We start from the raw sequence: 24,070 nt of genomic DNA, 5'->3' as shown, positions 1-24,070 counted from the left end.
GCCATCTCATTGACAGCCAGTTAGTACCGAGTAAAGCAGAGCATTTGCTCTTGTACTCTAAGAGTAATGTTTGCACTTTGAGATGTGTAAAATATTTAAGACAAGAAGAAATGAAATAAATGGCAACCAGTTAAGGTCATATATTTATAGCAAAAATGATGAGATATTAACATGAAAGACAAATCTTTTGACTAAAAACTGTGGTAGGCTATATGTACAACAAAACTTATAATTTAAACAAGTTTAGGTAACAGTTCAGTATCATTAAGGACATTTGAACAACTATAACCACCGTTTACTTATAAAGTTTCAAACATTCAAGGCAATATTGAATGTATATTTATAAGTTATTTCATGTATGTGAGTGTATGCAGTACTCATGGAAGCCAGAAAAGGGTGCTCCATCTCCTAGAATTGGAGTTACAGATTTATGAGCCGTCAAAACCCTGGTCCTCTGCAAGAGAAGCAAATGCTCTTAACTACTGAGCCATCTCTCCAGCCCCAGTATTACATGTGTTTTATGCTTACTTAATCATTACAAACCATGATTACTGCAATGAAATGTAAAAGCACACTAATGCAGTCACGTACTAGGTGTTCGTATGCTGGTATTATATACCCTGGGTACATGAGACCTGCACCAACCAACTTGGACACATAATAATTTGTTAGGGGACTTGGTTAAAAGATGAGAGAGAGAGAGAAAGATGAGAGAGAGAGAGAGAGAGAGAGAGAGAGAGAGAGAGAGAGAGAGAGAGAAACACACAGAGAGAAACAGATGGCCAAATAGCAGAAAACATTCAAGTAGTAGAGACCAAACAAGTTAAATGGAGGGGAATACAAGAAGTGGGGCCCATGATGGCTGCATAAAGTATGCTCCCATAAGACTGCATTGCCTAGCCATGGCGTCACATCTTAACTGTGGGTTTACGTTGATGTTCACACAGCAGAGTTGCTGGCACTGCAGTTTCAGGGCGTACTCCTGTTGTTAAGTGAAATGACTGTATGAACACACAACTCTGAGAGTGACGGCAGGAGCACTGGGTGCTAGGTGTGAACATGTGACATGTTATCCATACTTTTGTGGTATGTCAGCCATACCTGAATATTGCATAGTTGAAATTTTTCTCTTAAAAATCACTCTAAGTAGTAGTTTCCACATGTTTTACTGTTGTTGACTTTTAAAGCATTTGAGATTATTCTGTTGTTTACCAAGCTCTGAGAGGTGCGGCTTCCCTGTGGAGGCCGTCTATCTGTATAAAGAGAAGAGTCCCTTTGTCTCCACATTCTGACCCTACTGGCTCAACTACATCCTTGGGTTTAGAGGTTTTAGGTCAAAGCCAAAGTTTGAGAGAATGAGTCTACAAAGGCAGGGTGTGGAAGGTGAAAATGAGTTTCATTTTCAGGTTTGAGGTGATAAACGTAAAAAAGAAATAAACAGCTGGTGTTGGGGATAAGACAAAGAGTTTAGGGGAAAAGTTAGGATTATGGCTTTACATTTTGGAATTCATAGTGAATTCCTTCAGAATAAACACATTTGCAAAAGGGAAAGAAAGAGGTTGAGACAGAATCTTGGAGGATAAAGGAACTATGTAAGAGACAGGGAAGGGCTTGGGAGAGTAATGTCCTATACAGATCACGGTAGGACAATTTGACAGAGCTCTGTTCAAGGTAATGTTCATCGAGCAACTAATATGTCAACATTGATACCCACTTTCTTGCAGAGAAACGAAGTAAGAGAACAAGAAAGGCCACTGACTTGGTTGAGGCAGTGGGAACCTGCTGCAGTAGCTGTCATCTGCAAATGTGTTGGCTTGTTTTAAGTTTGGTCTGTGTCTGCTATGGTGCCAGGCATGCTGTAAAGTGTTCACTAGTGAATACATGAACTGTTAGAGTGAAGAATTCCTTCTAGGTTATAAAACTTGTTTTTACCATCTAGCCTATCTGATGGATATGTTCAGTTCTTGCCTCCTCAGGATTCACTCAGTGTTGGTTTTGAAACTCCTGCTCTGTTCTTAGTCCCATGAGCCACTTCTCCATGTACAAAGGTTCTGGGGGGCTGGGGAAATGACTGAAGGGTTAAGGCACTGGGGCATTTCTACAGCGATGTCTCCAGTCAGACCTTTTGTCTGTTTTGTGTTAGGTTGTCTTTTACCATTCAGTGCTAAGAATTTAAGAGTAGTTTGGATACCAGCCCTCATCAGGTAAATGATTTGCTAGTCTTTTCCTCATTCACTTGGTTATATTTATTTCCTTGATGGTGTCTTTTACAGGCAAAAGTTTGTGTCAGAATTACTTCCTTTTTATTACTTTGGTTTTACATTTGAGAAATCGCTACCTAATTCAGAGTCATAAAGACTTACATCACTAATTAAGATCTTTTACCTATTATATTTAAGCCTTTCGTCTATTTCAGGTTAATTTCAGTATAGTGTGGAATATAGGTCCATTTTGTTATTTTTACACATGACTGTGGAATATGGTGTCTCTTTTACACATTTGTTGAATGGCTACACTCTTTTCTCTCCCTACTCCTTCTAGGTATGTTTATGTATGCATGCGTGTATATTTTCCCTGCACATACATAGCTATGAGGAAGTTTAATTCATAAATACATACCAGGAACTGATACTAGAGTAGAACGGTCGCAACAATGTTACAATAGGACTGGTGGCATCATCACTTTTCAGATTGGTGGTCATCACTTGAGCAGGGCTGCCACAGCCACCCTGGTAACTGAGGGAGCACTCACTGATGAGCAAGCAGGTAGCTACTCCTCGTGGGTGCTGTGGGTGGAGGGGTAATTTATGCACTAGGCAGGATGGGGTGACATGGCATAACTTTTATCACACTATGCAGGATGGCGTGTATTTTTTCTTAACTGCTTATTTTGGAATTTTCCACTTACTATTTTTAGATCATGGCTGTGGGTAACTGAACCTATGGAAAGAGAGACCATGTATAAAGGAAGTAGGCTGCTATACTTTGGTTTCTGTTACTGTCAAAAATGGCCAATAGTCAGAATTTCATGTGGCATTCCGTCTGTTTCTCAAAAATATGTTGTACCTGAAAACCTTTCTGATACTAGTCTTAAACCAGGTGGTTTGGTTTTGTGTTTTTTTTTGTTTTTTTTTTTTATTAACTTGAATATTTTTTATTTACATTTCGAATGTTATTCCCTTTCCCGGTTTCCGGGCAAACATCCCCCTAATCCCTCCCCCTCCCCTTCCTTATGGGTGTTCCCATCCCCACCCTCCCCCCCCTTGCCGCCCTCCCCCCCACAGTCTAGTTCACTGGGGGTTCAGTCTTAGCAGGACCCAGGGCTTCCCCTTCCACTGGTGCTCTTACTAGGATATTCATTGCTACCTATGGGGTCAGAGTCCAGGGTCAGTCCATGTATAGTCTTTGGGTAGTGGCTTAGTCCCTGGAAGCTCTGGTTGGTTGACATTGTTGTTCATAAGGGGTCTCGAGCCCCTTCAAGCTCTTCCAGTCCTTTCTCTGATTCCTTCAACGGGGGTCCTATTCTCAGTTCAGTGGTTTGCTGCTGGCATTCGCCTCTGTATTTGCAGTATTCTGGCTGTGTCTCTCAGGAGCGATCTACATCCGGCTCCTGTCGGTCTGCACTTCTTTGCTTCATCTATCTTGTCTAATTGGGTGGCCGTATATATATGGGCCACATGTGGGGCAGACTCTGAATGGGTGTTCCTTCAGTCTCTGTTTTAATCTTTGCCTCTCTATTCCCTGCCAAGGGTATTCTTGCTCACCTTTTAAAGAAGGAGTGAAGCATTCACATTTTGATAATTTGTCTTGAGTTTCATGTGTTCTATGCATCTAGGGTACTTCTAGCATTTGGGCTAATAGCCACTTATCAATGAGTGCATACCATGTGTGTTTTTCTGTGATTAGGTTACCTCACTCAGGATGATATTTTCCAGTTTCAACCATTTGTCTATGAATTTCATAAAGTCATTGTTTTGATAGCTGAATAATATTCCATTGTGTAGATGTACCACATTTTCTGTATCCATTCCTCTGTTGAAGGGCATCTGGGTTCTTTCCAGCTTCTGACTATTATAAATAAGGCTGCTATGAACATAGTGGAGCACGTGTCTTTTTTATATGTTGGGGCATCTTTTGGGTATATGCCCAAGAGAGGTATAGCTGGATCCTCAGGTAGTGGAATGTCCAATTTTCTGAGGAACCTCCAGACTGATTTCCAGAATGGTTTTACCAGTCTGCAATCCCACCAACAATGGAGGAGTGTTCCTCTTTCTCCATATCCTCGCCAGCATTTGTTGTCACCTGAGTTTTTGATCTTAGCCATTCTCACTGGTGTGAGGTGAAATCTCAGGGTTGTTTTGATTTGCATTTCCCTTATGACTAAAGATGTTGAACATTTCTTTAGGTGTTTCTCAGCCATTCGGCATTCCTCACTGTGAATTCTTTATTTAGTTCTGAACCCCAATTTTTTAATAGGGTTATTTGTCTCCCTGCGGTCTAACTTCTTGAGTTCTTTGTATATTTTGGATATAAGGCCTCTATCTGTTGTAGGATTGGTAAAGATCTTTTCCCAATCTGTTGGTTGCCGTTTTGTCCTAACCACAGTGTCCTTTGCCTTACAGAAGCTTTGCAGTTTTATGAGATTCCATTTGTCGATTCTTGATCTTAGAGCATAAGCCATTGGTGTTTTGTTCAGGAAATTTTTTCCAGTGCCCATGTGTTCGAGATGCTGCCCTAGTTTTTCTTCTATTAGTTTGAGTGTATCTGGTTTGATGTGGAGGCCCTTGATCCACTTGGACTTAAGCTTTGTACAGGGTGATAAGCATGGATCGATTTGCATTCTTCTACATGTTGACCTCCAGTTGAACCAGCACCATTTGCTGAAAATGCTATCTTTTTTCCATTGAATGGTTTTGGCTCCTTTGTCAAAAATCAGGTGCCCATAGGTGTGTGGGTTCATTTCTGGGTCTTCAATTCTGTTCCATTGGTCTATCTGTCTGTCTCTGTACCAATACCATGCAGTTTTTATCACTATTGCTCTGTAATATTGCTTGAGTTCAGGGGTAGTGATTCCCTCTGAAGTCCTTTTATTGTTGAGGATAGTTTTAGCTATCCTGGGTTTTTTGTTATTCCAGATGAATTTGCAAATTGTTCTGTCTAGCTCTTTGAAGAATTGGATTGGTATTTTGATGGGGATTGCATTGAATCTGTAGATCGCTTTTGGTAAAATGGCCATTTTTACTATATTAATCCTGCCAACCCATGAGCATGGGAGATCTTTCCATCTTCTGAGGTCTTCTTCAATTTCGTTCTTCAGAGTCTTGAAGTTCTTATTATACAGATCTTTTACTTGCTTGGTTAAAGTCACACTGAGGTACTTTATATTGTTTGGGTCTATTATGAAGGGTGTCGTTTCCCTAATTTCTTTCTCGGCTTGTTTCTCTTTTGTGTAGAGGAAGGCTACTGATTTATTTGAGTTGATTTTATACCCAGCCACTTTGCTGAAGTTGTTTATCAGCTTTAGTAGATCTCTGGTGGAACTTTTGGGATCACTTAAATATACTATCATATCATCTGCAAATAGTGATATTTTTGACTTCTTCTATACCAATCTGAATCCCCTTGATTTCCCTTTGTTGTCTGATTGCTCTGGCTAGAACTTCAAGAACTATATTAAATAAGTAGGGAGAGAGTGGGCAGCCTTGTTTAGTCCCTGATTTTAGTGGGATTGCTTCAAGTTTCTCTCCATTTAGTTTAATGTTAGCAACTGGTTTGCTGTATATGGCTTTTACTATGTTTAGGTATGGGCCTTGAATTCCTATTCTTTCCAGGACTTTTATCATGAAGGGGTGTTGAATTTTGTCAAATTCTTTCTCAGCATCTAATGAAATGATCATGTGGTTTTGTTCTTTCAGTTTGTTTATATAATGGATCACGTTGATGGTTTTCCGTATATTAAACCATCCCTGCATGTCTGGGATGAAGCCTACTTGATCATGGTGGATGATTGTTTTGATGTGCTCTTGGATTCGGTTTGCCAGAATCTTATTGAGTACTTTTGCGTCGATATTCATAAGGGAAATTGGTCTGAAGTTCTCTTTCTTTGTTGGGTCTTTGTGTGGTTTAGGTATAAGAGTAATTGTGGCTTCATAGAAGGAATTCGGTAGTGATCCACCTGTTTCAATTTTGTGGAATAGTTTGGATAATATTGGTATGAGGTCTTCTATGAAGGTCTGATAGAATTCTGCACTAAACCCGTATGGACCTGGGCTCCTTTTGGTTGGGAGACCTTTAATGACTGCTTCTATTTCCTTAGGAGTTATGGGGTTGTTTAACTGGTTTATCTGTTCCTGATTTAACTTCGGTACCTGGTATCTGTCTAGGAAATTGTCCATTTCCTGCAGATTTTCAAGTTTTGTTGAATATAGGCTTTTATAGTAAGATCTGATGATTTTTTGAACTTCCTCTGAATCTGTAGTTATGTCTCCCTTTTCATTTCTGATTTTGTTAATTTGGACACACTCTCTGTGTCCTCTCGTTAGTCTGGCTAAGGGTTTATCTATCTTCTTGATTTTCTCAAAGAACCAACTTTTGGTTCTGTTGATTCTTCCTATGGTCCTTTTTGTTTCTACTTGGCTGATTTCAGCTTTGAGTTTGATTATTTCCTGTCTTCTACTCCTCCTGGGTGTATTTGCTTCTTTTTGTTCTAGAGCTTTTAGGTGTGCTGTCAAGCTGCTGACATATGCTCTCTCCCGTTTCTTTCTGCAGGCACTCAGAGCTATGAGTTGTCCTCTTAGCACAGCTTTCATTGTGTCCCATAAGTTTGGGTATGTTGTACCTTCATTTTCATTAAATTCTAAAAAGTCTTTAATTTCTTTCTTTATTTCTTCCTTGACCAGGTTATCGTTGAGTAGAGCATTGTTCAACTTCCACGTATATGTGGGCGTTCTTCCCTTATTGTTATTGAAGACCAGTTTTAGGCCGTGGTGGTCTGATAGCACGCATGGGATTATTTCTATCTTTCTGTACCTGTTGAGGCCCGTTCTTTGACCAATTATATGGTCAATTTTGGAGAAAGTACCATGAGGAGCTGAGAAGAAGGTATATCCTTTTGCTTTAGGATAGAATGTTCTATAAATATCTGTTAAATCCATTTTGTTCATGACTTCTCTTAGTCTGTCTATGTCTCTTTAATTTCTGTTTCCATGATCTGTCCATTGATGAGAGTGGGGTGTTGAAATCTCCTACTATTAGTTTGTGAGGTTCAATGTGTGTTTTGAGCTTTAGTAAAGTTTCTTTTACGTATGTAGGTGCCCTTGTATTTGGGGCAGAGATATTTAGGATTGAGAGTTCATCTTGGTGGATTTTTCCTTTGATGAATATGAAGTGTCCTTCCTTATCTTTTTTGATGACTTTTAGTTGAAAATTGATTTTATTTGATATTAGAATGGCTACTCCAGCTTGCTTCTTCTGACCATTTGCTTGGAAAGTTGTTTTCCAGCCTTTCACTCTGAGGTAGTGTCTGTCTTTGTCTCTGAGGTGTGTTTCCTGTAGGCAGCAGAATGCAGGGTCCTCATTGTGTATCCAGTTTGTTAATCTATGTCTTTTTATTGGGGAGTTGAGACCATTGATATTGAGAAATATTAAGGAATAGTGATTATTGCTTCCTGTTATATTCATATTTGGATGTGAGGTTATGTTTGTGTGCTTTTCTTCTCTTCGTTTTGTTGCCAAGACGATTAGTTTCTTGCTTTTTCTAGGGTGTAGCTTGCCTCCTTATGTTGGGTTTTACCATTTATTATCCTTTGTAGTGCTGGATTTGTAGAAAGATATTGTGTAAATTTGGTTTTGTCATGGAATATCTTGGTTTCTCCATCTATGTTAATTGAGAGTTTTGCTGGATACAGTAACCTGGGCTGGCATTTGTGTTCTCTTAGGGTCTGTATGACATCTGTCCAGGATCTTCTGGCTTTCATAGTCTGTGGCGAAAAGTCTGGTGTGATTCTGATAGGTCTGCCTTTATATGTTACTGGACCTTTTTCCCTTACTGCTTTTAATATTCTTTCTTTATTTTGTGCATTTGGTGTTTTGACTATTATGTGATGGGAGGTGTTTCTTTTCTGGTCCAATCTATTTGGAGTTCTGTAGGCTTCTTGTATGCCTATGGATATCTCTTTGTTTAGGTTAGGGAAGTTTTCTTCTATGATTTTGTTGAAGATATTTACTGGTCCTTTGAGCTGGGTGTCTTCACTCTCTTCTATACCTATTATCCTTAGGTTTGATCTTCTCATTGAGTCCTGGATTTCCTATATGTTTTGGACCAGTAGCTTTTTCCGCTTTACATTATCTTTGACTGTTGAGTTGATGATTTCTATGAAATCTTCTGTTCCTGAGATTCTCTCTTCTATCTCTTGTATTCTTTTGGTGAAGCTTGTATCTACGGGTCCTTGTCTCTTCTTTTGGTTTTCTATATCCAGGGTTGTTTCCATGTGTTCTTTCTTGATTGCTTCTATTTCCATTTTTAATTCCTTCAACTGTTTGATTGTGTTTTCCTGGAATTCTTTCAGGGATTTTTGTGATTCCTCTCTGTAGGCTTCTACTTGTTTATTTAAGTATTCCTGTGTTTCTCTAAGGGAGTTCTTCCCGTCTTTCTTGAAGTCCTCCAGCATCATGATCAAATATGATTTTGAAACTAGATCTTGCTTTTCTGGTGTGTTTGGATATTCCGTGTTTGCTTTGGTGGGAGAATTGGGCTCCAATGATGCCATGTAGTCTTGGTTTCTGTTGCTTGGATTCCTGCGTTTGCCTCTCGCGATCAGATTATCTCTAGTGTTACTTTGTTCTGCTATTTCTGACAGTGGCTAGACTGTCCTATAAGCCTGTGTGTCACGAGTGCTGTAGACCTGTTTTCCTGTTTTCTTTCAGCCAGTTATGGGGACAGAGTGTTCTGCTTTTGGGCGTGTAGTTTTTCCTATCTACAGGTCTTCAGCTGTTCCAGTGGGCCTGTGTTTTGAGTTCACCAGGCAGGTTGCTTGCAGCAGAAAAGTTGGTCTTACCTGCGGTCCCGTGGCTCAAGTTTGCTCGTGGGGTGTTGCTGATGAGCTCTCCGCAGAAGCAGCAACCAGGAAGATCTGCGCCACCCTTTCTGGGAGCTTCCGTGCACCAGGGGTCCAGATGGCGTTTGGTGTTTTCCTCTTGAGACAGAGATGTGGGCCGAGTGTAGACTTTTCTGGTTTCCCAGGCGTGTCTGCCTCTCTGAAGGTTTAGCTCTCCCTCCCACAGGATTTGGGTGCAGAGAACTGTTTATCCGGTCGGTCCCTTCAGGTTCCGGCGGTGTCTCAGACACAGCGGATTTCCTGCTCCTGTGCCCTTATCCAAGGGAACCCAGAGGCCGTATACAGTTTCCTCTTGGGCCAGGGATGTGGGCAGGAGTGGGCAGTGTTGGTGGTCTCTTCCGCTCTGCAGTCTCAGGAGTGCCCACCTGTCTCGCAGTGAACTCTCTCTCCCTCGGGGTTTGGGAGCAGTGAGCTGGAGGCAGGGAGCGAGAGATTGGGACTCCAGCTAAAAACTGGAAGTGTCCGGTCCTAGAGGAATTTTGCCTCTGTGTGTCCCAAGGACATCAGGCAGGTCGGTTGCAGCAGAAAAGTTGGTCTTACCTGCGGTCCCGAAGCTCAAGTTTGCTTGTGGGGTGTTGCTTATGAGCTCTCCGTGGCGGCAGCAACCAGGAAGCTTGGTTTTGTTTTTGAAACTGTCTCACTGCACAGCCCACAGTGGCAGGACAGGACAGTTCCCCTGGGACTCTCCATCCCCCTGCCTCTATGAGGACTGAGATTGTAAGTACATTCACACCCCACTTTCAATCAGTTTATTCTTCTAGTCTTTTCAGTAGCCTTTTCTCTGACTTTTATGACATTGGTTTGCTTTTGTTTGTCTTTGATCATTTAGTTTTCTTTTTCTCTCCATCCCCTTTTGTGTAAGGATACATGTTCCTCCAGGCTTTTGGGGACTGAGAAGAGTTCATCCAGTTTTCCAGCTTTGCCACTTAGGTTGAACAGAGTTACTGCTCAATTTGATTGCAGTCAAACATTTCTAGCTATATCCCACCAATGCCTCAGATACAAGTGAACTCAGCTTTAACCTAACCATGAGCCTCTCAGTCCTTCATTTTCTTCTCCTAGAAAACTAAATCTTTCCCAGATCTCTGGTAGGTTTGATATTAAATGCTTCTGCTGATTACATGGTGATAGTCTTGGGCCTGTCCTTGTTTACAGCTCCAGCCATCGCCTCTGGCACCTCTGGTACCGCTAACTTACTGTAATGCCTTTCTGCTATTTCCCCCAGATCCTACTTTCTCTTTTATATCCCTATATTCAGCTGCTAGATTAATTCCCCTCAAGTGCCTTTCTCATTATGTGGTTTCCTGACCTAAGATCCAGGGTACTGCACAGTGGTGTGCAAAGTCTTCCAATATCTACCACCCTTTCCTTAACTTCTGTTTCTTCCTTAATGGTGTCAAACTCACCTGGCAGGGTTCTTAGTCTTTCATTTCCTTCAGCAGTGACCCCATTTGATGGCGCTCTCTTCTTTTTGAAATGTTTGTATCCTTTAGTGTTTAAAGGTGGAATCCTGTAGTAATGAAAACCATGGTGATTGCTTGCTTGTTGTCTCTTTGTTGTGGACATGGTGCCCTTTATCAACATTGTTCCACAAGGGAAGTTCATGCTATTTTGTTTATGGCTCTTTTCCTTTCTACCTAGGGAGACTCTTAAACAAAGTGCATGTCTAATAAGTTTTCATGGCCAAGAGAGCTTAATAGCATCATTAGTTTGCAGTTTAAAATAATATAAAGCAATGTCTTTAACCTCATTATCTGATTTTAATTTTTATGTCATTTTAAAAGGCCTATAGAGCAGTAAAAGAGTTTAAAAGCACGTTGCTACATACATTAAATCTAGTCTATTTGTATCAAGAGAAAGAATGCTTTTCTATATACTGTCTTTACATTTTTGCATTGTATAATTTTGGGATAGAGATTTTTAACTAAACAGAAACCATTATCAATATAGAAAGTTAAAATCGTAATAATTGTTTTTTAGCTTTAAATAAATAACAAGGAAGACCGTATGTATAATAAAATAGTAAAATATCACATATAAAAATATACTAGCATTTTTAGTCTAAGGAAAAAATCTTATTATGGTGCTTTGTGCATGCTATAGTTTACCTGTACAAATTTAAGAGAAAAATCTCAATGCAATTTAAAAGTAAAATGTTTACAAATCTTATTTTGTATTGAATTAGCACAAGAAAATTCGAAACAACAATAAAAGGATTAACAACCCCTAATAGCAATAGGGGGAAAAAGGTCTATTAGAAATGAAAGCTGGTCTGCTTAAATACTGGAGAGCAAACTATAAATGAAGATATTGATGATTTATCAAGATCAGCCACACCCCTGTGTGTGAACCCATATAGTCTTTTGTGGCGCGAAATTAGAGAATTCTTGGTAAATTTAAATGTGTGCCTTAACCCAGGAGAACAAGTCCTTGAAATCTCTCATAGATAAATACCTAACACATGCAGGCAAGGATGTAGCCTGAAAAGGGACATTTCAGTCTTCAGAAATGTAGCGTGTATTGATATGTTTAAAAATAACTGAAAGGAGGGGGCTGGAGAGATGGCTCAGTGATTAAGAGCACTGACTGCTCTTCCAGAGGTCCTGAGTTCAATTCCCAGCAACCACATGGTGGCTTACCTGAAGTAGGATCTGATGCCCTCTTCTGGTGTGTCTGAAGACAGCTACAGTGTACTCATATACAGAAAATAAATAATTCTTTAAAAAAATATATGAAAGAATAGGCTATTGCTAGGTAGCATTGTAGAATTGGCTACAGATATGGTTGAGAAGAGAATTTAGTTACATAAGCTTGTACTGCTTGAAATTTTATAATGAATAAAAAGCAATAAAATAATATGTTCAAATTTAAAGCATCTAAGAAACAAAATTTCATTTTGAAAAGTAGCCAAAGATCTATTAACACAGCAATCTAAGTCCTTGAATGCTAACATTATACTAGAAAGAATAAATATAAGTGAATAAAATACTCATTGGTAGAAATTATGTACATACAGTAGGTCTGAGAAAGACAAAAATCCCGTGAATGTTAAAACTAGAGTTAAAGATTTAGCAAGCATATACAAGAGCTGAATTTTTTGATAGAAAATCCCTGGGGAAGCTAAAGACAATGTAAATACCCAGAATTAGTAATGAAATAATTTGAAAAAATGTAGAGAAAAACTACATAACCTTTGAGCTACTTCTATATGTTTTGATGAAATGTATAAAATATTCTAAGGAAGAATACATTTATAAGACTGATATTTTTAATATAAAATTCAAAATTAACCAAGAAATATAGTTTATTAAAAGTGCTAGGACCTAGTAAAACAAAATATTTTTCAAACTTTCTTTTTAAAGGTTTATTTATTTACTGTGTACGAATACACTGTAGCTGACTTCAGACACACCAGAGGAGGGCATTGGATCCCGTTGCAGATGGTTGTGAGCAATTTTTCAAACTTTTAAGGAGCAGACGCAGTTCATAAAATTATCAGGACAACAGGTAAATGGGAGAATTTATTATCATTTTTATTTTTTATATCATTTTTTTTGGAGCTGAGGACCGAACCCAGTTTTATATCATTTTAAACTTAGTTGTATGTGAGTGTGTGTATATGTGTGTGCACATGAAAGAGAGAGAGAGAGAAACAGAGAGAGAGAGACAAAGACAGAGACAGAGACAGAGACAGAGACAGAGAAACAGAAAGAGCAAGAAAGAAACAGAAAGAGGTGGGACTCTCTCATGCCTAGCAAGTATGAAAGGTCAGAGAAAAACTTTGTGGTGTCAGGTATCTCCTTACGTCTTTTCCATGGGTTCTGGGGGCTAATCTCAGTGGCTAGGCGCTTTAACAAAATGCATAGCTGGGCAGTGGTGGCACACACCTTTAATCCCAGCACTCAGGAGGCAGAGGCATGTGAATCTGAGTTTGAGGGCAGCCTGGTCTAAAGAGTGAGTTCCAGACTGTCAGGGCTACACAGAGAAACCCTGTCTGGAGGTGGGGGGCATTGTCTAATAACCTTGAAACCAACAATCATCATTAATATGATTCTTCAGTGTAAAAGAGATAGTCATCAGCACCCAAAACAAGAGCTCATGGCTTGGTCATTTCTTTACCCAACGTTGTGCTTCCTTTGCTCTCTCAGTCAGTGTGCTAGTGCTGTGAGGAGACACCACCACCATGGCAACTCATAAAAGAAGGTATTTAACCAAGGCTTACTTACAGTTTCAGAAGCTTAGTTCATTGTCACCATGATGGTGGGAAGCATGGTGGCATGCTGGTAGACATGGTGTTAGAGAAGCAGCTGAAAACTCTACATCCCAGATCTGTAGACAGCAGAGAGGGAGACTAGGTCTGGCATGGGCTTTTCAAACCTCAAAGCATACCCCTAGTGACACACTTCCTTCAACAAGGCCATACCTCCTAATCCTTCTAATCCTGTAAGAGTTCCCCTCCCTGGTAACAAAGCATCAACTCAATAGCCCGTGGGAGGCATTCTCACTCAACCCTGGCACTGATGTACTCCTATTTGAATCATTTCAGTTTTCTCCTGCTTTGAGATAGACTCACTTTACAGCCCAGGCTAGCCTGGAACCCACTAGGGTATCCAGGCTGCCCTCAAACTCATGGCAATCTTGCTGCCTTGGCCTCTCAGATGTTGGAATTACAGATGTAAGGCACCATTCTTGGGTTGACCCACTCTGGAGATGAAGAGTTTCCTTCATAGCTTCCATGGCATGCACAGTCAGTATTGGGAGGGAAAGGAAGATTATTAAAGAGAGCATGAGTAAGAAAGGATAGAAGGCAGAAGGCAGTTTCCATGCCCCATAGCTAATGATCTAACCTCCTTGTTCCCCCTTCCTTCTACCTAAGGACAGAGTCCACTTAAAGATAGCTCTCAGTTCATAGCACTTCATGGTCTGTTTTTCAAGCACAAAAGATTCTTTTCTTTTAAGGCCATATATTTGTGTGCACATGTATATGGATACATATTTGGAGGCCATTGGAAATCTCAGCTGTCTTCCTTGGGCTCTATCTATCTATCTATCTATCTATCTATCTATCTATCTATCTATCTATCTATCTATCCCTTCTTCCTTCTCTCTGAGATAAGGTACTTGACTGGCCTAGAACATGTCAAGTAGGCTTAGCTGGCTGGCCATCACGCTCCAGGGATCCTCCTGTCTCCACTTCCCCATCACTAAGATTACAGATGCACATCACCATGCCTGGCTTTTAAATACATGTTTTAGGGATCAAACTCCAGCCTCAAGCTTGCAAAGCAAGCACTTTACCTACTGAGCCTCAAGCCACATGCCCTTCCCTTACTTGGGTCATATGTACCTTCTCTGATGTCTTTATTTTAAATCTTTATACTTTTGTATTTGCTTGAAAGAAGTACAAAGTAATTATGTGTGTGCTCAACTTATATGACATTATCATTCACAGCAGGAAATGACAATGCAGAATTGCTGTGGTCAGTCAGTGCTTAGCCTGAGAAGCTCCCTCACAGATACTCTCACATTGGGTGTAGCCAGGATCCTATAAAGCAAAAGGGAGTCTATTAAGAAAAGATACTCATAAGCCCAGTGTGTGGCCCGGCTTCTTAAGAAAGTCACATTTAAGTGCTTTACTTCTGTGTGCCTGTGTAGTGTGTTGTTTTGTGGCTTTTGAAGTTACTTTGTTCAAATGATGTCATTGATATCTAAGTTTAAAAGATTAAGCAGAAATATTCTGGTATACTTTTGGGGGGAATAGTGCTGGGGAGCCTTGTGCGGCTAGGCAGCTGCTTTGCCAAATGAACTACACCCCTAGTCCTGACTTCTTGTCCAAAGGAATTTTATTCAAAGGTGTCTTATTAGGTAGGTGGTACATATTTACAAATTATAAAAAAAGAGTGCTTTTAAGATGAAGACATAGGTCAAAAAAAAAAAAAGGTCAAAATAGTTCTTACTGTACAGTGAGGGTTGAGGCTTGTGTTTTTATCATAAGTATGCTCCACAAACCTGCGTGTATGATTTTCTCAGAAAATACAGTTCAGAGATGAGAAAGGAGCAGTGATAAAGTTAAATTTAAAATTTGGGACTTAAAGGGTTGGGGATTTGGCTCAGTGGTAGAGCGCTTGCCTAGCAAGCACAAGGCCATGGGTTCAGTCCCCAGCTCCAAAAAAAAAAAAGAAAAAAAAAAAAAAGAAAAAAAATTTGGGACTTAAGCATGGTTATTAGTTCTGTCTGTCTATTACTATCTCTCTTTCTGTCCCTCCTATTTTATTTTGCTTTTTTGTTTGTTTGTTTTTGAGACTGTATCTCCTGTAACCCAAGCTGGTTATTTACCCAAGGATGACTTTGAATTCCTGCTCCCCCTGCCTCCACCTCTCTAGTGCTGGAATTAAAGGGATATCTGCCCATGCATGGCTCATTAGCTTGTTTAACACTCTTATTTGAGAAATCTCTCAAAAGAGCAAATTTTTTTCTCTGCAGGCCATCTCTCAGCCAGCAAGAAAGGCAAGGCAGGGGGGCAGGGAGGCATTCTTTGCCTTCCTGTCCCCTTTCTTTGCTCTGTCTTTCCATCTTGCCTCTGTTTGCCTGTTTCCATGCTGGGGATCTAGTCTAGAGCCTTGGGTATGGCAGGCCAGCTCTTTACCAATGAACAATTTCTGTCCTCAGCTCCCTTTCCCACTTTTGAGGCAGGATCTTGCTATGTTGCCCAGGGTAGCCTTACCCACACTCCTCTGCCCCATTTTCCAAGTGCTGGATTTATAGATGTATGCTACCTGTCTGTATAGACACTCTTACAACACAGTTTCTAAAAACATGAAGTCAGTATTTGCATCAATTCCATTTCAGTTTTTCATTTCCAGTTATGGAGGTCAGATGCTTGAAGTACCTTGCTATATCTTCACAGACCTATAGTGTGTAAGTTAGCCTACCTACATAACCATATTTGACAACATCTCCCAGATTTACCCACCAGAGAGGGGCCAATGGACCGTCCAGCCTATGTATATAGTATCACAGAATACAGGCAAGGCACTTAGCAGGGTGGCTGTGTGTTTGCACTCTTACCTCAGTGTTCGAAAATTCTTGCCTTCCCATATCTTGGCCAGCTTTTGCTACTTTCCACCATCCTGCTGGGTAGAAAGTCCTGTCTCACTAATTGAGCATTTTGGTCACTGTTGTAGTTTGCACACCCGTTAGTACTGATAACTCACTACTGACCAGGAACTGTCTTACTTTGAGTTTCATCATTGTATGTGTTGGCAGCCACTTAAGCCTCCCTTTCTGTAAGTCCCTTCCTCATGTCTTTGGTTCCTTTTGCTGTGAATTTTACATGATGTCATTAAGTGGCAGACTCTTCTATGTTATAGATATTTAGTCCTTTATCAGTTTTATATGTTAGAGTTTTTTTTCCTTGATTTCATTCTTCCAGATTCTGTTCATGGTCTTCTGTATTGAATGGAAATCCTTAATTTTGTTGTAGTCAAATTCAGTAAATTTGTAGTTTTAGAATTTCTTTAAGGTTGTTCTGTTCTCTGGTGTTCTATACTTTAGTGTGTTACCTCTGTTAGAGATGGTTCAGTAGTTAAGCACACTGGCTGATCTCCCCGAGGCTCTGCGTTTCATTCCCAGCATTTTCTGCATACATACGTAAATAAGTGTAGGAGGAAGAGGACGAGGAAGAGGAAGGAGAAGTAGGAAGAGGAAAAATGCAGAACAGTGGATGACAAACCTCCTCTTCTCTCAGTTCTTCTAAGGTTGGGCCTTTGACCCTGTTTCTACTCTATGAATCTTGGAGGCTCAGCTGTAGCTAATTCAAAAAGGGATGCTTGCCTCCTCCCCAAGCTGTGTGCTCCATCTTCCTCTAAGGAATTTGGAATTAGGCCCAGTCTTAGCTATTTCTTGAAGGAGTTGCAAATTGAGAGGCTTGGAATGACTCTCTTCTATTATAGGCACAAAGAAATTAGAGGAGTTATCTGAAGAAAGAGATTGAAGATGTGAGCAAAGAAACAAAGGGAAAGGCTATGGTCCCATAGAGAGGAGAGAGTTTGAGCTGGAATGTGAAAATAGCCAGCCTGAATCCTGATGGCTTTCCAGCTTCTGGTTCTGTTCTCTCCCGAGAACATTACATTTCCTTTTGTATTAGATAGGGGTGGCTAACCACTGTAACAGATAGACTCCAACGTATATAATGGCTCTCACACAATAGAAGCTTGTTTCTCACTTCCACAAACAGGACCAGATGGTTCCACGTTATCAGGGTAGCAGCAGTGGAGGCCTGTGCCACAGTTACTTAGGAACCAAGGGTAATGGAGGCTCTGGCATTTCCAACATATGACTTTCAAGGTCTCCCTGGACATTAGTATCCATCCTACAGAAGGAAAATGGCCATGTAGTTGAGCCTATGGGAAGCTTTATAGGCCAAGTTTCTTTGACTGGAACTCTGTCACAGGGCCACATTTAACTCTACAGGAGGCTGGGAAGTGAAGTTTAGTTATGGACCCAGAAGGAAGAGACAAATAGAGATTATCACAACATGGTCTGTATCCATATGAAACCCAGATCTTTCTAATCAATGTCCTGGTTTTCCTTAAACATGTTTGTTATTTGAACTTCAATGCATATATAAAACAGAAGAGATAAAAACCAATTAATTAATTTTCTCAGGAAAATTGGGCCGCTTTCCACCTATGATGCATCACCACACGGCACCCTCAGATGGTCAGACACCAGGGGCTCATTTCCAGAGGTCTCATCTTGCAGAGGCCTTTGCAAAGGCCAAGGGAGCAGGAGGCGGTGCTGGAGGAGGGGGTAGTGGACGAGGACTGATGGGCCAGATCATTCCAATCTATGGCTTCGGGATTTTTTTGTACATCCTGTACATTTTGTTTAAGGTAAGTGAAATTGTCTTACATGTGCATCTTATATGTGTATATCAGTGAAAATCTAATGTCATTGTAATAAAACCATTGCCTCTGGTAAATCCCTGCTAGGGTCACGCAGCCCTTTCAAATCCACTATTTCTTTGAAAGCCTCATCGTCTCCTTGTGAACTAGCTAGGATTGCTGCCATCTCAGTTTTACAGAGAGAAATCTTAGGATTGGTTTACAAGTAAAATGTAGGTCCAAGATTAGAACTTGGATCTTCTAGTTCATAATCCAAACAGCACTCTAATTCAGAGAAAAAGAATAAGAGACTAGGCATCTTTGCAAGCTGATAGACCATTAAGATGCTCTAAGAAGCAGCTTGTTCATAGGATGGGCACCAATGTTTCCAAGTAGCCACTGTGAGGCCATATTTAATGGTGCCAGTGTGTGGGATACTGTGTCTGGTGTCATCTCTGTAATTAGTCATGTCAAGACACTAAGCCCAACATTTCCTGGTTGTGGGAAGTCATGCTGGGTCCTTTAAGGGAGACAACCAAATAAGTCCCACCTTTAGGCAGGTTTTGAGGTTATAGGTTTGTTCTCTGTGTTAAGGTATAGAAGCCTCACCTTACACTCATGCCTCAGTATAAGTGAGGGGAGGTTAGTTTCTTCTTGCCCAGGAACTCTGCAGGCCGTCTGCGTGGAGATGAGACTGTCCTCCGGTGCCCTGTACCTGCCGCTGGATGAGCATGGTATGGCAGGTGACTGAGGGGACTTTGCTTTCCGTGTGCTGTAATCTTTGCGTCAATCATTTTTACCTTCTTGACTCTTTCAGTGGCTTTAAAAAGACAGTTCTCTAATGTTGATACTTGGTTTGATTTCTGACTTAATTTTTGTCTCCTAGCTTTTTTTGTTTTTTCATTTAACATGAGGTGTTCCGTGACTTTGAGGTTCTGAGCTGCTGTTGATGTGCTCTGCCTCCTTCATCCTCAGCTTTCAAAGGGGAAAACTGCAGAGGACCGGAACTGCTCCACTGCCCCACCCGGAAACACCCACCGGAAGATCAGTAAGTGCTCCACCCCTTGTCTTCAGTGGTAGTGAGTTGGAGTGGGATACAAGCAGGGAAGAGTATGTGGGTGTGTCCCAAAAGCGTTTCCCAAATGTGAATGGATGTTGGGCCTTAAAGGGCTAATGCTGCTTGTGCTTTAGCACAAGGCTGCTAGTTCACTTGGGTACGTATTAGGAATTTAACGTCAACATTTGCAGCATTTCCCTTTCCTATGATCTGAAAGTTCACTTCATATTTGGAGTATTATTTGCTGTGTTTTTAGTATCTTAGTGTTTCAGTGTAGGGCATGCGCGTGTGTGTACTTTATACTGACACTGTTTAAAGGCATTGAGGTCCCAACCACAGTTTGGGACTTTCTTTTACAGAAATGTAACACTGACACTCTTAATTCCTAGATACTTCCAGACCTTATGTACAGGAAACAGGGATCACCTAAGAGCCCTGATCCTTTACTTGTAGTCCTGTGTAGGCTTAGTATCTTACCCAGGAGCATTGTTTGGATCACAAGCCATTGTCTACCTTCTGCGATTACTCTGGGGTAATAGCAGGGTGCTTTTGGTGCTGGATGTTTTCTTTAGTTGGCTCTGCTGGATTACCGTGTGGAAGGGGAGTAATTTGTTTATCATCCCCTAAATGAATATATATCCTGTTGCACCTGCTCCTCAGACCTCTGTACCTTGTTTGTGCTGATTGTATTAGCAAGGGAAGCCCTGTCTGAATCTCTGAGCAAGTCTGGATTACCTCAGATCATTTCAGCTAGCCATTTCTTGGAAGGGTTTAGGGGATTGCCCATGATGGTTCTTAGACTCATACTTGTTTTTTTCAGCCAACTTTGAGCTTGTTCAACTACAAGAAAAACTAAAAGAGACAGAGGAAGCCATGGAAAAATTAATCAACAGAGTGGGACCTAATGGTGAGAGGTAAGTTTCCATCAAATAGGACTCAGACAATTTCATATTTATAGATTATACTTTGGCTGTTGATGTATAGACCACATGTTTTTATCTTATGTAATTGTCAGTTTAGGTACACTATATGTATTCTTTCTAAATTAACATTTCATTTTCATATCATTTAGAAACTTGGTTTTTTTAAACATTTTTTTTCTTTTTTCTTTTTTCTTTTTTTTTTTTCCCGGAGCTGAGGACCGAACCCAGGGCCTTGCGCTTGCTAGGCAAGTGCTCTACTACTGAGCTAAATCCCCAACCCCTTAAACATTTTTTAATTGGATTTTTTAATTTACATTTCAAATGTTGTCCCCTATTCCAGTTTCCCATCCATAAAGCCCCTACATAATCCCCACTCCCCCTTCTTCTATGAGTGTGTTCCCCCACCCATCTACCTACCCCTTCCTGCCTCCCTACTCTGACATTCCCCTACACTGGGGGATTTAGCCTTGGCAGGACTAAGGGCTTCTCCTTTCATTGGTACCCAACAAGGCCATCCTCTGCTACATATGAAGCTGGAGCCATAGGTATGTCCATGTATATTCTTTGGATGTTGTTTTAGTCCCTGTTTAGCTCTGTACCCCATTTTTAATTAGGGTTATTTGATTCTCTGGAGTCTAACTTCTTGAGTTCTTTGTATATATTGGATATTATCCCTCTATTGGATGTAGGACTTTTCCATTTTTAATTAGGGTTATTTGATTCTCTGGAGTCTAACTTCTTGAGTTCTTTGTATATATTGGATATTATCCCTCTATTGGATGTAGGACTTTTCCCAATCTGTTGGTTGCCATTTTGTTTTAATGACAGTGTTCTTTGTCTTATAGAAACTTTGCAATTTTGTGAAGTCCCATTTGTTTATTCTTGACCTTAGGCCATAAGCCATTGGTGTTCTTTTCAGGAAATTTTCTCCAGTGCCCATGTGTTTGAGGCTCTTTCCCACTTTTTCTTCTATTAGTTTGAGTGTATCTGGTTTGATGTGGAGGTCCTTGATCCACTTGGACTTAACCTTTGTACATGGTGATAAGAATGGGTCAATCTGCATTCTTCTACATGCTGACCTCCAGTTGAACCAGCACCATTTGTTGAAAATGCTATCTTTTTTTCCACTGGATGGTTTTAGCTCCTTTGTCAAAGATCAAGGGACCATAGGTGTGTGGGTTCAGTTCTGGGTCTTCAGTTCTATTCCATTGATCTACCTGCCTGTCTCTGTACCAATACCATACACTTTTTTTTTCTATCTCTATTGCTCTGTAATACTGCTTGAGGTCAGGGATGGTGATTGCCCTAGAAGTTCTTTTATTGTTGAGGATAGATTTCTCTATCCTGGGCTTTTGTTATTCCAAATGAATTTGCTAATTGCTCTTTCTAATTCTATGAAGAATTGAGTTGGAATTTTGATGGGGATTGCATTGAATCTGTAGATTGCTTTTAGCAAAATGGCCATTTTTACTATATTAATCCTGCCAATCCATGAGCATGGGAGGCCTTTCCATCTTCTGAGATCTTCAATTTCTTTCTTCAGAGATTTGAAGTTCTTGTCATACAGATCTTTCACTTGCTTGGTTAGAGTTACACCAAGGTATTTTATGTTATTTGTAACTATTGCGAAGGGTGTCATTTCCCTAATTTCTTTCTCAGCCTGTTTATCCTTTGGGTAGAGGAAGTCTACTGATTTGTTTGAGTTAATTTTATATCCAGCCACTTTGCTGAAGTTGTTTAATCAGGCTTAGTAGTTCTCTGGTGGAACTTTTGAGGTCACTTAAGTATATTATATCATCTGCAAATAATGATACTTTGACTTCTTCCTTTCCAATTTGTATCCCTTTTACCTCCTTTTGTTGTCTGATTGCACTGGTTAGGACATCGAGTACTATACTGAATAGGTAGGAGAGAGTGGGCAGCCTTGTCTATCCCTGATTTTAGTGGGATTGCTTCAAGTTTCTCTCCATTTAATTTGATGCTGGCTATCAGTTTGCTGTATATTGCTTTTACTGTATTTAGTTATGGGCCTTGAATTTCTGATCTTTCCAAGACTTTTAGCATGAAGAGGTATTGAATTTTGTCAAATTCTTTCTCAGCATCTAATGAGGTGATCATGTGGTTTTTTTTCTTTGAGTTTGTTTATATAGTGGATTATATTGGTGGATTTCTGTATATTGAACCATCCCTACATCCCTGGGATTAAGCTTACTTGATCATGATGGATGATTGTTTTGATGTGTTCTTGGATTTGGTTTGTGAGAATTTTATTGAGTATTTTTATATTGTTATTCATAAGGAAAATTGGTCTGAAGTTCTCTTTGTTGGGTCTTGCTGTGGTGTAGGTATAAGCATAATTGAGGCTTCATGAAAGGAATTGGGTAGTGTTCCTTCTGTTTCTATTTTGTGTAATAGTTTGGAGAGTATTGGTATTCCCAATTTTGTTGAATATAGGCTTTTGTAGTAGGATCTGATGGTTTTTTGTATGTCCTCAGATTCTGTTGTTATGCCTCCCTTTTCATATCTGATTTTGTTAATTTGGATACTCTTTCTGTGCCCTCTGGCTAGTCTGGCTAAGGGTTTATCTATCTTGTTGTCTTTCTCAAAGAACCAGCTTCTGGTTTTGTTAATTCTTTGTATAGTCCCTTTTGTTTCTATTTGGTTGATTTCAGCTCTGAGTTTGATTATTTCCTGCCATAGACTCCTCTTGGGTGTATTTGCTTCTTTTTGTTCTAGAGCTTTTAGGTGTGCTGTCATGCTGCTAGTATATGGTCTCTCTAGTTTCTTTCTGCAGACACTCAGAGCTATGAGTTTTCCTCTTAGCACTGCTTTCATTGTGTCCCATAAGTTTGGGTATGTTGTGTCTTCATTTTCATTAAATTCTAAAAAGTATTTAATTTCTTTCTTTATTCCTTTCTTAACCAAGTTATCATTGAGTAGAGCATTGTTCAACTTCCACGTATATGTGGTCTTTTGTCGTTTTTGTTGTTATTGAAGACTAGCGTTAGTCCATGGTGATCTGATAGGATGCATGGGATTATTTCTATCTTCCTGTATCTGTTGAGGCCTGTTTTGTCACCAATTATATGGTCAATTTTGGAGAAGGTACCATGAAGTGCTGAGAAGAAGGTATATTCTTTTGTTTTAGGATGAAATGTTCTATAGATATCTGTTAAATCCATTTGGTTCATAACTTCTGTTAGTTTCCCTGTGTCTCTGTTTAGTATCTGTTTCCATGATCTGTCCATTGTCGAGAATGGGATATTGAAACCTCCCACTATTATTGTGTGAGGTACAATGTATACTTTGAACTTCAGTAAAATTTCTTTTATGAATGTAGATACCCTTGCATTTGGAGCATAGATATTCAAGATGAGAGTTCATCTTGGTGGATTTTTCCTTTGATGAATATGAAGTGTCCTTCCTTACCTTTTTTGATAACTTTTGGTTGAAAGTTGATTTTATTGGATATTAGAATGGCTATTCTAGCTTGTTTCTTGAGACCATTTGCTTGGAAAATTGTTTTCCAGCCTTTTACTTTGAGGTAGTGTCTGTCTTTGTCACTGAGATGTGTTTTCTGTATGCGACAAAATGCTGGGTCCTCTTTACCTATCCAGTCTGTTATTCTATGTGTTTTTATTCTACTTATGATAGGATATTAAGGAATTAAGGATATTAAGGAATAGTGATTCTTGTTTCCTGTTATTTTTGTTGTTAGAGGTGGAATTATGTTTGTATGGCTCTCTTCTTTTGGTTTTGTTGCAAGAAGATTGCCATGGAATATCTTGTTTTCTCCTCTATATTAATTGTGAGTTTTGCTGGATATAGTAGCCTGGACTGGCATTTGTGTTCTCTTAGGGTCTGTATGACATCTGTCCAGGATCTTCTGGCTTTCATAGTCTCTGGTGAAAAGTCTGGTGTAATTCTGAGTGGTCTACCTTTATATGTTCCTTGACTTTTTCTCTTACTGTATGTAATATTCTTTCTTTGTTTTGTGCGTTTGGTATTTTGATTATTATGTGACAGGAGGAATTTCTTTTCTGATCCAATCTGTTTGGAGTTCTATAGGCTTCTTGTATGTTTATGGGC

The 24,070-nt window shown here is 39.9% G+C and overlaps 1 protein-coding gene across 4 annotated transcripts in view; it reads left to right on the top strand.

Moving 5' to 3' along the window:
- The window catches only part of Ric3 (RIC3 acetylcholine receptor chaperone), a 55,712-nt gene that overhangs the window by 10,801 nt on the left and 20,841 nt on the right, over positions 1 to 24,070 (top strand). For 2 of the 4 annotated variants that reach the window (NM_001277069.1, NM_001115045.3), the window contains exons 2-4: positions 17,784 to 18,010; positions 18,977 to 19,049; positions 19,879 to 19,972. In NM_001277069.1, the coding sequence (NP_001263998.1) occupies positions 17,784 to 18,010; positions 18,977 to 19,049; positions 19,879 to 19,972 (394 nt within the window). Of the gene's footprint in view, positions 1 to 12,481; positions 12,624 to 17,783; positions 18,011 to 18,887; positions 19,050 to 19,878; positions 19,973 to 24,070 lie in introns of those variants that run through there. The other 2 variants (XM_063274190.1, XM_039091014.2) reach the window with 2 other exon arrangements.

The sequence above is a fragment of the Rattus norvegicus genome, chromosome 1 (assembly GCF_036323735.1).
Source record: "Rattus norvegicus strain BN/NHsdMcwi chromosome 1, GRCr8, whole genome shotgun sequence".
Lineage (NCBI taxonomy): Eukaryota > Metazoa > Chordata > Mammalia > Rodentia > Muridae > Rattus > Rattus norvegicus.
The sequence above is the reverse complement of the archived record's forward strand: the minus strand, read 5'-3'. Positions and strand labels throughout refer to the sequence as shown.